Genomic DNA, 13,071 nt, shown 5'->3' with positions numbered 1-13,071 from the left:
CAATTTCATTTTGATCTATAAAATAACTGAAGGACACAGTAATATTTCTGTAGTGAAATGAGGTTTATTGGATTAACAGAACATGTACAAAATGCATCCAAACAAAATTAGACAGGTGCATAAATTTGGGCACCCTGGTCATTTTGTTGATTTGAATACCTATAACTACCTAGCACTTGATAATTGGAACACACAATTGGTTTGGTGAGCCCATTAAAGGGACACTGAACCCAAATTTTTTCTTTTATGATGCAGATAGAGCATGAAATTTTAAGCAACTTTCTAATTTACTCATATTATCAAATTTTCTTTATTCTCTTGGTATCTTTATTTGAAATGCAAGAATGTAAGTTTAGATGCCGGCCCATTTTTGGTGAACAACCTGGGTTGTTCTTGCTGATTGGTGGATAAATTCATCCACCAATAAAATAGTGCTGTCCAGAGTACTGAACCAAAAAAAGAAGCTTAGATGCCTTCTTTTTCAAATAAAGATAGCAAGAGAATGAAGAAAAATTGATAATAGGAGTAAATTAGAAAGTTTCTTAAAATTACATGCGCTATCTGAATCAGGAAAGAAAAAAATTGGGTTCAGTGTCCCTTTAAGCCTTGAACTTCATAAACAGGTGCATCCAATCATGAGAAAAGGTATTTAAGGTGGCCAATTGCAAGTTGTTGTTCTCTTTGACTCTCCTCTGAAGAGTGGCAACATGGGGGCCTCAAAACAACTCTCAAATGACCTGAAAACAAAGATTGTTCAACATTATGCATTATGATTTAGGGGAAGGCTACAAAAAGCTATCGTAGAGATTTAAGTTGTCAGTGTCCACTGTGAGAAACATAGTGAGGAAATGGAAGACCACAGGCACAGTTCTTGTTAAGACCAGAAGTGGCAGGCCAAGTAAAATATTGGAGAGGCAAAGGCAAAGGATGGTGAGAACGGTCAAAAACAGCCCACAGGCCACCTCCAAAGAACTACAACATCATCTTGCTGCAGATGGTGTCACTGTGCATCGTTCAACAATTGCGCACTTTACACAAAGAGAAGCTGTATGGGAGAGTGATGTGGAAGAAGCCTTTTCTGCACACACGCCACAGACAGGGTCGCTTGAGGTAGGCAAGCGCACATTTGGACAAGCCTGCTTCATTTTGGAAAAAGGTGCTGTGGACAGATGAAACAAAGATTGAGTTATTTGGTCATAACAAGGGGCGTTATGCATGGCGGCAAAAGAATACAGCGTTCCAAGACAAACACTTGCTACCCACAGTAAAATTTGGTGGATGTTCCATCATGCTGTGGGGCTCTGTGGCCAGTGCCGGTACTGGGAATCTTGTTAAAGTTGAGGGTCACATGGATTCCACTCAATATCAGCAGATACTTGAGAATAATGTTGAGTAATCAGTCACAAAGTTGAAGTTACGCTGGGGCTGGATATTTCAACAAGAAAACGACCCAAAACACTGCTCAAAATCTACTCTGGCATTTATGCAGAGGAACAAGTACAATGTTCTGGAATGGCCATCTCAGTCCCCAGACCTGATCCTGATATCATTGAAAATCTGTGGGGTGATTTGAAGCGGGCTGTCCATGCTCGGCAACCATCAAACCTAACTGAACTGGAGATGTTTTGCAAGGAGGAATAGTTTAAAATACCTTCATCTAGACACTCACTACAGGCTGTAGGAAGCGTCTAGAGGCTGTTATTTCTGCTAAAGGAGGCTCTACTAAATATTGATGCGATATTTCTGTTGGGGTGCCAAAATTTATGCACCTGTCTAATTTTGTTTTGATGCATATTGTACATTTTCTGTTAATCCAATAAACCTCATTTCACTACTGAAATATTACTGTGTCCTTCAGTTATTTGATAGATCAAAATGACATTTCTGAACCAAACACCCAATTATTTATAAATGAAAATCATGGAAATTGTCAGGGGTGCCTAAACTTTTGCATACAACTGTATATGCAGCCACCAATCACCAGATAGAACCTAGGTTCTTTGCTGCTCCTAAGCTTACCTAGATAAACCTTTCAGCAAAGGATAACAAATGAAGGAAGCAAATTAAATAATAGAAATAAAGGGGAAAGTAGTTTAAAATCGTATGCTCTTTCTGAATCATGAAAGAACAAAATGTAAATAAGACAATACTGCAATTTACATTCACTATTTATTTTTCATGCATTTGCTGTACAAAAATAAATGCTTGTCCCACACTCCCTAGAGAGGCCAAAGATCAAATTTGGTATAATATGTATGCTGTAAAATGCTGCAAATTGCATGAAGCAGCTATTTATATCATACTTATATCATACATATATCATATTTATATCATACTCCTCTACTGTAATCAGTAAGGGCTAACTGTAAATAGGTTTTGCACTGCTCTAAGCAATTGTGTCGTATACGAAGTTGGTTCGGGCAATCTAATAAGTAAGTAAAGAATCACAGCTCCAGCTAATATAGGGAATCTGGGACAAGCTTGACTTTTGCAGGGAAAGCTAATATTTTTACACAAAAGCAAGCAAAGTAAATAGTAAATATATAGTGCAATATTGTTTCATTTTCAATAGCTAAGTAATTTTTGGGGTTTGAAGTCTAATGTCACTGTAGCATTTCTGTAGAGAACCAGTACATAATTATACTGTACTTGTAAGTAACACATTTGTGACATTGGAACTGTTCATCTTTTTACAAGAATTCATAGTAAGAAAACATATGGAGGAATCAAGGTTACACATAATGCAGACAAATACGACATGATATTAAGAGATTACAAGTTGTGCAATAAATCTGCTATTCGTGATTGCAAAAACACCATGCGTGTTTAGCTTGTTGCGCTGGTATTACAAGTTACAAAATAACGTATCTTGCGAAAGCTTTACCCCGAATACCACGCCTAAAATAATGTTTTTTCCCGTGCGCATGCATGTATTCCCCCATAGAGATCAATAAAAAAGTGGGAAAAAAACACCCGTGTTTGCGAAATCGCGATCACATTTTCGCATTCCCCATAGAAGTCAATGGAGAGAAAAAAATATGAAAATGTTGAAAATCAAACACACATCGCGCATACAACATAGAATAATCGCATTAACAAGTGTGAAATATTTACAGTAAATACATAGTTAAAATCTTTATTTAATATGAATATTGCATAAATATGTTTTATCATGTTTTTATCTGCTAAATGGCAAAGAGAAATAATGCACTTATATATGTTTATATATGTGTACATATATATATATATATATATATATATATATATATATATATATAAAAAATATATGTGTAAATATGTCTGTAAATACATACACATATAAATACATATGTACAGTTATATAGATATATGTATATACATACAATTACATCTTTAGACATGTATAACTATCTATCCCAATGTTAAAGCCCTTTGCCTGCCTTTTTTTTCTAACACCGGAGATCTCATATCTTTGAGCCATTATAACTTTTTTGTGCAATATTTTTTTACAATAATTTTTATTAGACAGTGTTAATATGAGTGTAATTGTACTTTGTATTTTTGAAGTGTTTTGTGCAACTTTCTTGGTTTGCAAAACAGTTAACTACAGCTCTTTGAGCACGGAAAAGATTGCAGCGTTAAAGGCAATTGCTTGACCGCAATCGCGACTTTTAAAGACTTGTAATATCAGCGGTATAAAAACTGCTTGCAAAAAGACGATATTGTGCGCGGGAAAGGCATAACGCGCCACTTGTAATCTTACGCTTAGTGTTCTAATAGTTGGCGATGGAAATGGTCTGCCCAGCTGCTGGCAACAAGGAGGTGCAGAACGAGCAGACTAGCAGTCTACAGCTTGTGTGGGGGTTATATGGGCCTGCCCCTCTCAGTACAGCCACTGCACAAGATGGCAACATTTATTTTTTAAATCTGATGGCGACCATCCAAACACGATCATCATCAGGGGCGCGATCCGATCCGATATATGGCGTAGTTTTCGGTGCAAGCGAAGGAACCCGTGCCGCCCGTAGTTTCACCTCACACATCAGGGTATTACATATACCCCGCAGGCAGTTACTAAAGTGCCGTAAGTCGGATAAACTAGCGATGTCCAGAAATGAGCGTAACTACAAATTTCTGGAGTCGCCAGTGACTTACGGCACTTTAGAAACTGCCTGCGCCTAAAAAAACTAATTAAAATATTAAATCTCCTAATATCCTAGTATTAACCCCTAAACCGCCGCTCCTGGAGCCCACCGCCACCTACATTATATGTACTAACTCCTAAACCACCGCTCCTGGAGCCCACCGCCACCTACATTGTATGTATTAACCCCTAAACCGCCGTTCCCGGACCCTGCCGCACCTAAATAAAGTGTTTACCCCCTAAACTGCCGCTCCCGGACCCCGCTGCCACCTACATTAAATTTATTAACCCCTAATCTGACCCCCCTACACCGCCGCCACCTACATTAAATGTATTGACCCCTAATCTGACCCCCCTACACCGCCGCCACCTACATTAAATGTATTACACCGCCGCCACCTACATTAAATGTATTACCCCCTAAACCTAAGTCTAACCCTAAAACCCCCCTAACTTAATTATTATTTAAATAAATCTAAAAAACTAAATTATTCCTATTTAAAACTAAATACTTACCCATAAAATAAACCCTCACGGCTAGATTTAGAGTTTTGTCGGTAACGACCCGAAAAGCTAACGCCGGCTTTTTTCTGGCCGCACCATAAAAATAACTCTGGTATTGAGAGTCCACATAAAGGCTGCGTTAGGCTCCAAAAAAGGAGCGTAGAGCATATTTAACGCCACTGCAACTCTCGATACCAGAGTTGCTTACGGACGCGGCCAGCCTCAAAAACGTGCTCGTGCACGATTCCCCCATAGGAAACAATGGGGCTGTTTGAGCTGAAAAAAAACCTAACACCTGCAAAAAAGCCGCGTTCAGCTCCTAACGCAGCCCCATTGTTTGCTATGCGGAAACACTTCCTACGTCTGCACCTAACACCCTAACATGTACCCCGAGTCTAAACACCCCTAGCCTTACACTTATTAACCCCTAATCTGCCGCCCCCGCTATCGCTGACACCTGCATATTATTATTAACCCCTAATCTGCCGCTCCGTAAACCGCCGCTACTTACAATATCCCTATGTACCCCTAATCTGCTGCCCTAACATCGCCGACCCCTATATTATATTTATTAACCCCTAATCTGCCCCCCACAACGTCGCCTCCACCTGCCTACACTTATTAACCCCTAATCTGCCGAGCGGACCTGAGCGCTACTATAATAAAGTTATTAACCCCTAATCCGCCTCACTAACCCTATAATAAATAGTATTAACCCCTAATCTGCCCTCCCTAACGTCGCCGACACCTAACTTAAAGCTAAGTCTAACCCTAACACTAACACCCCCCTAAGTTAAATATAATTTACATCTAACAAAATTAATTAACTCTTATTAAATAAATTATTCCTATTTAAAGCTAAATACTTACCTGTAAAATAAATTCTAATATAGCTACACTATAAATTATAATTATATTATAGCTATTTTAGGATTAATATTTATTTTACAGGTAACTTTGTAATTATTTTAACCAGGTACAATAGCTATTAAATAGTTAAGAACTATTTAATAGTTACCTAGTTAAAATAATAACAAAATTACCTGTAAAATAAATCCTAACCTAAGTTACAATTAAACCTAACACTACACTATCATTAAATTAATTAAATAAAATATCTACAATTACCTACAATTAAACCTAACACTACACTATCAATACATTAATTAAATACAATATCTACAAATAACTACAATGAAATAAACTAACTAAAGTACAAAAAATAAAAAAGAACTAAGTTACAAAAAATAAAAAAATATTTACAAACATAAGGAAAATCTTACAACAATTTTAAACTAATTACACCTACTCTAAGCCCCCTAATAAAATAACAAAGACCCCCAAAATAAAAAATGCCCTACCCTTTTCTAAATTACTAAAGTTCAAAGCTCTTTTACCTTACCAGCCCTGAACAGGGCCCTTTGCGGGGCATGCCCCAAGAAGTTCAGCTCTTTTGCCTGTAAAAAAAAACATACAATACCCCCCCCCCCAACATTACAACCCACCACCCACATACCCCTAATCTAACCCAAACCCCCCTTAAATAAACCTAACACTAAGCCCCTGAAGATCATCCTACCTTGTCTTCACCTCACCGGGTATCACACCGATCCGTCCTGGCTCCGATATCTTCATCCAACCCAAGCGGGGGCTAGACATCCACTGAAGAAGTCCAGAAGAGGGTCCAAAGTCTTCATCCTATCAGCCAATCAGATTGAGCTCGCATTCTATTGGCTGTTCCGATCAGCCAATAGAATGCGAGCTCAATCTGATTGGCTGATTGGATCAGCCAATCGGATTGATCTTGATTCTGATTGGCTGATTCAATCAGCCAATCAGAATATTCCTACCTTAATTCCGATTGGCTGATAGAATCCTATCAGCCAATCGGAATTCGAGGGACGCCATCTTGGATGACGTCCCTTAAAGGAACCGTCATTCTTCAGTTGGACGTCGCCGGATGAAGATGGGTCCGCAGTGGAGGTCTTCAGGATGGAGCCGGTCCTCATCGGATTAAGATAGAAGATGCCGCTTGGAAGATGATGGTTGCCGGTCCGGATCTACTCTTCTTCCCGGATAGGATGAAGACTTTGGAGCCTCTTCTGGACCTCTTCAGCCGCCGGAGGATGGATCGCCAGCCCCCGCTTGGGTTGGATGAAGATTTTGGAGCCAGGACGGATCGGTTAACCTGGTATGGTGAAGACAAGGTAGGATGATCTTCAGGGGCTTAGTGTTAGGTTTATTTAAGGGGAGTTTGGGTTAGATTAGGGGTATGTGGGTGGTGGGTTGTAATGTTGGGGGGGGGGTATTGTATGTTTTTTTTTACAGGCAAAAGAGCTGAACTTCTTGGGGCATGCCCCGCAAAGGGCCCTGTTCAGGGCTGGTAAGGTAAAAGAGCTTTGAACTTTAGTAATTTAGAATAGGGTAGGGCATTTTTTTATTTTGGGGGGCTTTGTTATTTTATTAGGGGGCTTAGAGTAGGTGTAATTAGTTTAAAATTGTTGTAATATTTTTCTTATGTTTGTAAATATTTTTTTATTTTTTGTAACTTAGTTCTTTTTTATTTTTTGTACTTTAGTTAGTTTATTTCATTGTAGTTATTTGTAGGTATTGTATTTAATTTATTTATTGATAGTGTAGTGTTAGGTTTAATTGTAGGTAATTGTAGGTATTTTATTTAATTAATTTATTGATAGTGTAGTGTTAGGTTTAATTGTAACTTAGGTTAGGATTTATTTTACAGGTAAATTTGTAATTATTTTAACTATTTTAGCTATTAAATAGTTCTTAACTATTTAATAGCTATTGTACCTGGTTAAAATAAATACAAAGTTACCTGTAAAATAAATATTAATCCTAAAATAGCTATAATATAATTATAATTTATGTTGTAGCTATATTAGGATTTATTTTACAGGTAAGTATTTAGCTTTAAATAGGAATAATTTATTTAATAAGAGTTAATTAATTTCGTTAGATTAAAATTATATTTAACTTAGGGGGGTGTTAGTGTTAGGGTTAGACTTAGCTTTAGGGGTTAATACATTTATTAGAATAGCGAGATTCGGTCGGCAGATTAGGGGTTAATAATTGAAGTTAGGTGTCGGCGATGTTAGGGAGGGCAGGTTAGGGGTTAATAAATATAGGGGTCGGCGGTGTTAGGGGCAGCAGATTAGGGGTACATAGCTATAATGTAGCTGGCGGCTCTTTGCGGTCGGCAGATTAGGGGTTAATTATTGTAGGTAGGTGGCGGCGATGTTGTGGGGGGCAGGTTAGGGGTTAATAAATATAATATAGGGGTCGGCGATGTTAGGGCAGCAGATTAGGGGTACATAGGGATAATGTAGCTGGCGGCGGCGTGCGGACGGCAGATTAGGGGTTAATAAGTGTAGGTAGCTGGCGGCGACGTTGTGGGGGGCAGATTAGGGGTTAATAAATATAATATAGGGGTCGGCGGTGTTTGGGGCAGCAGATTAGGGGTACATAAGGATAACGTAGGTGGCGGTCGGCAGATTAGGGGTTAAAAAAAATTAATCGAGTTGCGGCGATGTGGGGGGACCTCGGTTTAGGGGTACATAGGTAGTTTATGGGTGTTAATGTACTTTAGAGTATAGTAGTTAAGAGCTTTATGAACCGGCGTTAGCCCAGAAAGCTCTTAACTACTGACTTTTTTCTGCGGCTGGAGTTTTGTCGTTAGAATTCTAACGCTCACTTCAGACACGACTCTAAATACCGGAGTTAGAAAAATCCCATTGAAAAGATAGGATACGCAATTTACGTAAGGGGATCTGCGGTATGGAAAAGTCACGGCTGAAAAGTGAGCGTTAGACCCTTTTTTGAGTGACTCCAAATACCGGAGGTAGCCTAAAACCAGCGTTAGGAGCCTCTAACGCTGGTTTTCACGGCTACCGCCAAACTCCAAATCTAGGCCTAAGATAGCTACAATATAATAATAATAATTACATTGTAGCTAGCTTAGGATTTATTTTTATTTTACAGGCAACTTTGTATTTATTTTAACTAGGTACAATAATCCGACGCGGAGCATCCTTCCTGCACGACGACTACCCGACGAATGGCTGGTCCTTTAAATTACGTTATCCAAGATGGCGTCCCTCGAATTCCGATTGGCTGATAGGATTCTACAATAGGATTTTTCCTACCTTAATTCCAATTGGCTGATAGGATTCTATCAGCCAATCGGAATTCAAGGGACGCCATCTTGGATGACGTCACTTAAAGGACCAGTCATTCAGTCGTCGGCCGTCGGATGAAGAGGATGCTCTGCGTGGGATGTCTTGAAGATGGACCCGCTCCGCTCCGGAAGGATGAAGATAGAAGATGCCGCCTGGATGAAGACTTCTGCAGCTTGGAGGACCTCTTCTGCCCGGATCGGATGAAGACTTCTGCCCCTCTGGAGGTCCACTTGTGCCCGGCTGGGTGAAGACTTCTCAAGGTAGGGTGATCTTCAAGGGGGTAGTGTTAGGTTTTTTTAAGGGGGGATTGGGTGGGTTTTAGAGTAGGGTTGGGTGTGTGGGTGGTGGGTTTTAATGTTGGGGGGATATTTTTTTTTTACAGGTGAAAGAGCTGATTACTTTGGGGCAATGCCCCGCAAAAGGCCCTTTTAAGGGCTATTTGTAATTTAGTATAGGGTAGGGAATTTTATTATTTTGGGGGGCTTTTTTATTTTATTAGGGGGATTAGATTAGGTGTAATTAGTTTAAAATTCTTGTAATTCATTTTTTATTTTCTGTAATTTAGTGGGGGGGTTTTCCTTAATTTAGTTTATTTAATTTAATTGTAATTAATTGTAGGTAGTTTAGGTAATTAGTTTAATTATAGTGTAGTGTTAGGTGTAATTGTAATTTAAGTTAGGATTTATTTTACAGATAAATTTGTACTTATTTTAACTAGGAAGTTATTAAATAGTTAATAACTATTTAATAACTATTGTACCTAGTTAAAATAAATACAAAGTTGCCTGTAAAATAAAAATAAACCCTAAGCTAGCTACAATGTAACTATTAGTTATATTGTAGCTAGCTTAGGGTTTATTTTATAGGTAAGTATTTAGTTTTAAATAGGATTAATTTATTTAATAGTAGTACATTTATTTCATTTTATTAAAATTATATTTAAGTTAGGGGGTGTTAGGGTTAGGGTTAGACTTAGGTTTAAGGGTTAATAAATTTAATATAGTAGCAGCGACATTGGGGGCGGCAGATTAGGGGTTAATAAATGTAGGTAGGTGTTGGCGATGTTAGGGATGGCAGATTAGAAGTTAATAAAATTTAACTAGTGTTTACGAGGCGGGAGTGCGGCGGTTTAGGGGTTAATATATTTTTTTAAAGTGGCGGCGATGTCCGTTCAGCAGATTAGGGGTTAAACATTTTAGTTAAGTGTTTCCGATGTGGGAGGGGCCTCGGTTTAGGGGTTAATAGGTAGTTTATGGGTGTTAGTGTACTTTGTAGCGTTTAGTTAAGAGTTTTATATTACGGTATTAGCCCATAAAACTCCTAACTACTGACTTTAAAATGCGGTAGGAGTCTGGACAGGAGAGGGTCTACCGCTCACTTTTCAATGCGATCGTAATACCGGCGTTAGGCAAATCCCATTAAAAAGATAGGATACGCAATTGACGTAAGGGGATTTGCGGTAAGCTAAAATCACGGGGAAAAAGTGAGCGGTAAGACCCTTTCCTGCCTGACTCGTAATACCAGCGGGCGTTAAATAGCAGCGTTAGGACCCCTTAACGCTGCTTTTTAAGGCTAACGCAAGACTCGTAATCTAGCTGTATATTTTTGTAATTAAATCAGTGTTAATTGTGAGATTTATAAAGAAAAACTTACAATGCACAGTAACATTTTTCTTTGCAACTGTCTTGATATCTGGATCTCCTTTGAGATGAGCTTCGCATTCTATGGTTTCCATGGGCACTCGTCTGTCTGCTGTAACATTACAGCCGACAAATGGGCGATCTCCAACCTTACACTTCTTCTGCCCATTTACTCTGATCTCTATATTGTACAGCTCTGCGTTTCCTTTAATTAGCGCACACTCTACTAGTACAGAGTCATTGTACAAAGTGGTTGGTTTGGAAACATTCAAATAGACTTCAAAGGGCTCTGTAAATAAAAAAAAATAAAAAAAACATGATTTAAAATAGAATTTTAATAAAACTAGCTAATAAAAATTAAAGAAGATAGCAAAGTATTAAAAACCCAATTTCCCAATAAAGTAGAATATGTGGTCTCCAATACTGAAAAGTGCTTTTCAACAGCTACATTATGTTGGTACTAGTGCAAACGTGTTAGAATGAGTGGGACAATAAAGTAGCCAATATGACCAGATTTTTTTTTTATAGGTACAAGTGAGTAAAATTGTATTCAGGTGAAATTGGGACATTTAGTTTTGCTCCAAATGATAGAATTGAGGCCATGACAACCGGATGCCAACTGCCTTCAAATAACATCTAAAATTTACAAGACAGATTAATATATAAGTAATTCAATTTTGTATAATACACTAGCTGCTGAGTATGTGGCAGCCAGGCCCTGCACCCTCTCACTCATTCCCTCCCTCCCCCCCTTTTCCTTGACCCCTATACTTGCAAACCAATATTTTCTGGGAAACTCCTGTTTTTTGCCTCATGTTCTTTAGTATAATTACCCAGATGTCTGTCGTATTTGAAAAAAATTGTGATGAGGTGTGGGCAAGGCATGGATGGCTGTGACTGTGGGAATCAGGTATGAGGTCTTTGTTGGTAATGGGCTAGATTACAAGGGGTTCACTTTTTGAACACTTTGGGGTCAATTTATCAAGCTCCGTACAGAGCTTGATGCCCCATGTTTCCCGCTGCTCTATAAACTGTCAGCCTGCTCTGAGGCGGCAGACAGAAATCAACCCAATCGAATACGATCGAGTTGATTGACACCCTCTGCAAGCTGCCGATTGGCCACAAATCTGCAGGGGGTGGCATTGCACCAGCAGTTCACAAGAACTGCTAGTGTAATGATAAATGCTGACAGCGTATGCTGTCAGCATTTATCGATGTGCGGCGGACATGATATGCTACATCATATCATGTCCGTCCGCACTATCATAAATAGACCCCTTTGGCTTGAGCGATAACTGACAGAAGTAAAGATTTTGAGTGTGTGGATTAGTGCGTGGATTACAAATTGAAAGTAACATTTTTGCATGTGAGTGAAACCCGAGACACCTAAAATAAAGGACTTCGGATATTGTGACTGCGCTAATTATTGTCCCCATAGACTTATTTTTAGACACATCACTTGCACGCTAACCCGACACATATTTAACACGAGCATCCACAATGGACCTCTAAGGGTAAAAGTTTTAATTGGCAAATCAGAAAGCGCAATATACAAATGCACGTACAACATTTAAAATAAACAAATGCAGTTAGTGATAATGTCACCTTATACAGCTCCTCTGCTGGTTAGTATCCTTGTTGAACTTTAATGCTCCTGCTGTGATCCCAACTATATCACAGGATACTAACCGGCAGAGGAGCTTTATTTTTACAGTGCATGTTCTGGGAGATGTACCACAGGAAAACCTCCCTTGACACAAAGCTTTAGCCCCAAAGGAATCACTATACTGGGGATCTTGAGAAATTTACAGTGTGGACCAAGAGGTCATTCTACATTTGAACTCTCATTTGTGTTGAACTTCCTATATAAGGTCTGTATTCCCTGTTAGAGTATAACCCCAGACTCTATATGTTCTAGATATAAGACTGTGGACAATATACATAGGGGCCTATGGATATACAGACCATAACTTCATGAGAGTCCATGATACATTTATTCATCTATGATTATATAGTACCTTAGTTATAGTGATATTCCCTATATAGTTATGTTATATATCATATAAGGATTTTTTAGAAAAGGGTAGCGCAACAGTTTTTATTTTCTCTCTCTCTCTCTCTCTCTATAAATATATATATATACTGTATATATATATATATATATATATATATATATACAGTATCTCACAAAGGTGAGTACACCCCTCACACTTTTGTAAAACTTTTATTATATCTTTTCATGTGACAACACTGAAGAAATGACACTTTGCTACAATGTAAAGTATTGAGTGTACAGCCTGTATAATAGTGTAAATTTACTGTCCCCTCAAAATAACTCAACACACGGCCATTAATGTCTAAACTGTTGGCAACAAAAGTGAGTACACCCCTAAGTGGAACTTGTCCAAATTGGACCTAAAGTGTCAATATTTTCTGTGGCCACCATTATTTTCCAGCACTGCCTTAACCCTCTTGGGCATAAAGTTCACCAGAGCTTCACAGGTTGCTACTGGAGTCCTCTTCCACTCCTCCAAGACGACATCACAGAGCTGGTGGATGCTAGAGACCTTCTGCTCCCCCACCTTCTGTTTGAGGATGCCCCACAGAT

General features: G+C 38.7%; 1 protein-coding gene across 1 annotated transcript in view; it reads right to left on the bottom strand.

Annotated features, from left to right (window-relative positions):
* The window catches only part of LOC128664597 (carcinoembryonic antigen-related cell adhesion molecule 5-like), a 175,729-nt gene that overhangs the window by 73,585 nt on the left and 89,073 nt on the right, over window positions 1–13,071 (bottom strand). Inside the window, exon 5 of the mRNA XM_053719415.1 lies at window positions 10,477–10,752. Coding sequence (XP_053575390.1) covers window positions 10,477–10,752 — 276 coding nt within the window. The remainder of the gene's footprint in view (window positions 1–10,476; window positions 10,753–13,071) is intronic.

The sequence above is a fragment of the Bombina bombina genome, chromosome 6 (genome assembly GCF_027579735.1).
Source record: "Bombina bombina isolate aBomBom1 chromosome 6, aBomBom1.pri, whole genome shotgun sequence".
NCBI classification, from domain to species: domain Eukaryota; kingdom Metazoa; phylum Chordata; class Amphibia; order Anura; family Bombinatoridae; genus Bombina; species Bombina bombina.
This window is presented reverse-complemented; position numbering and strand designations above follow the sequence as displayed.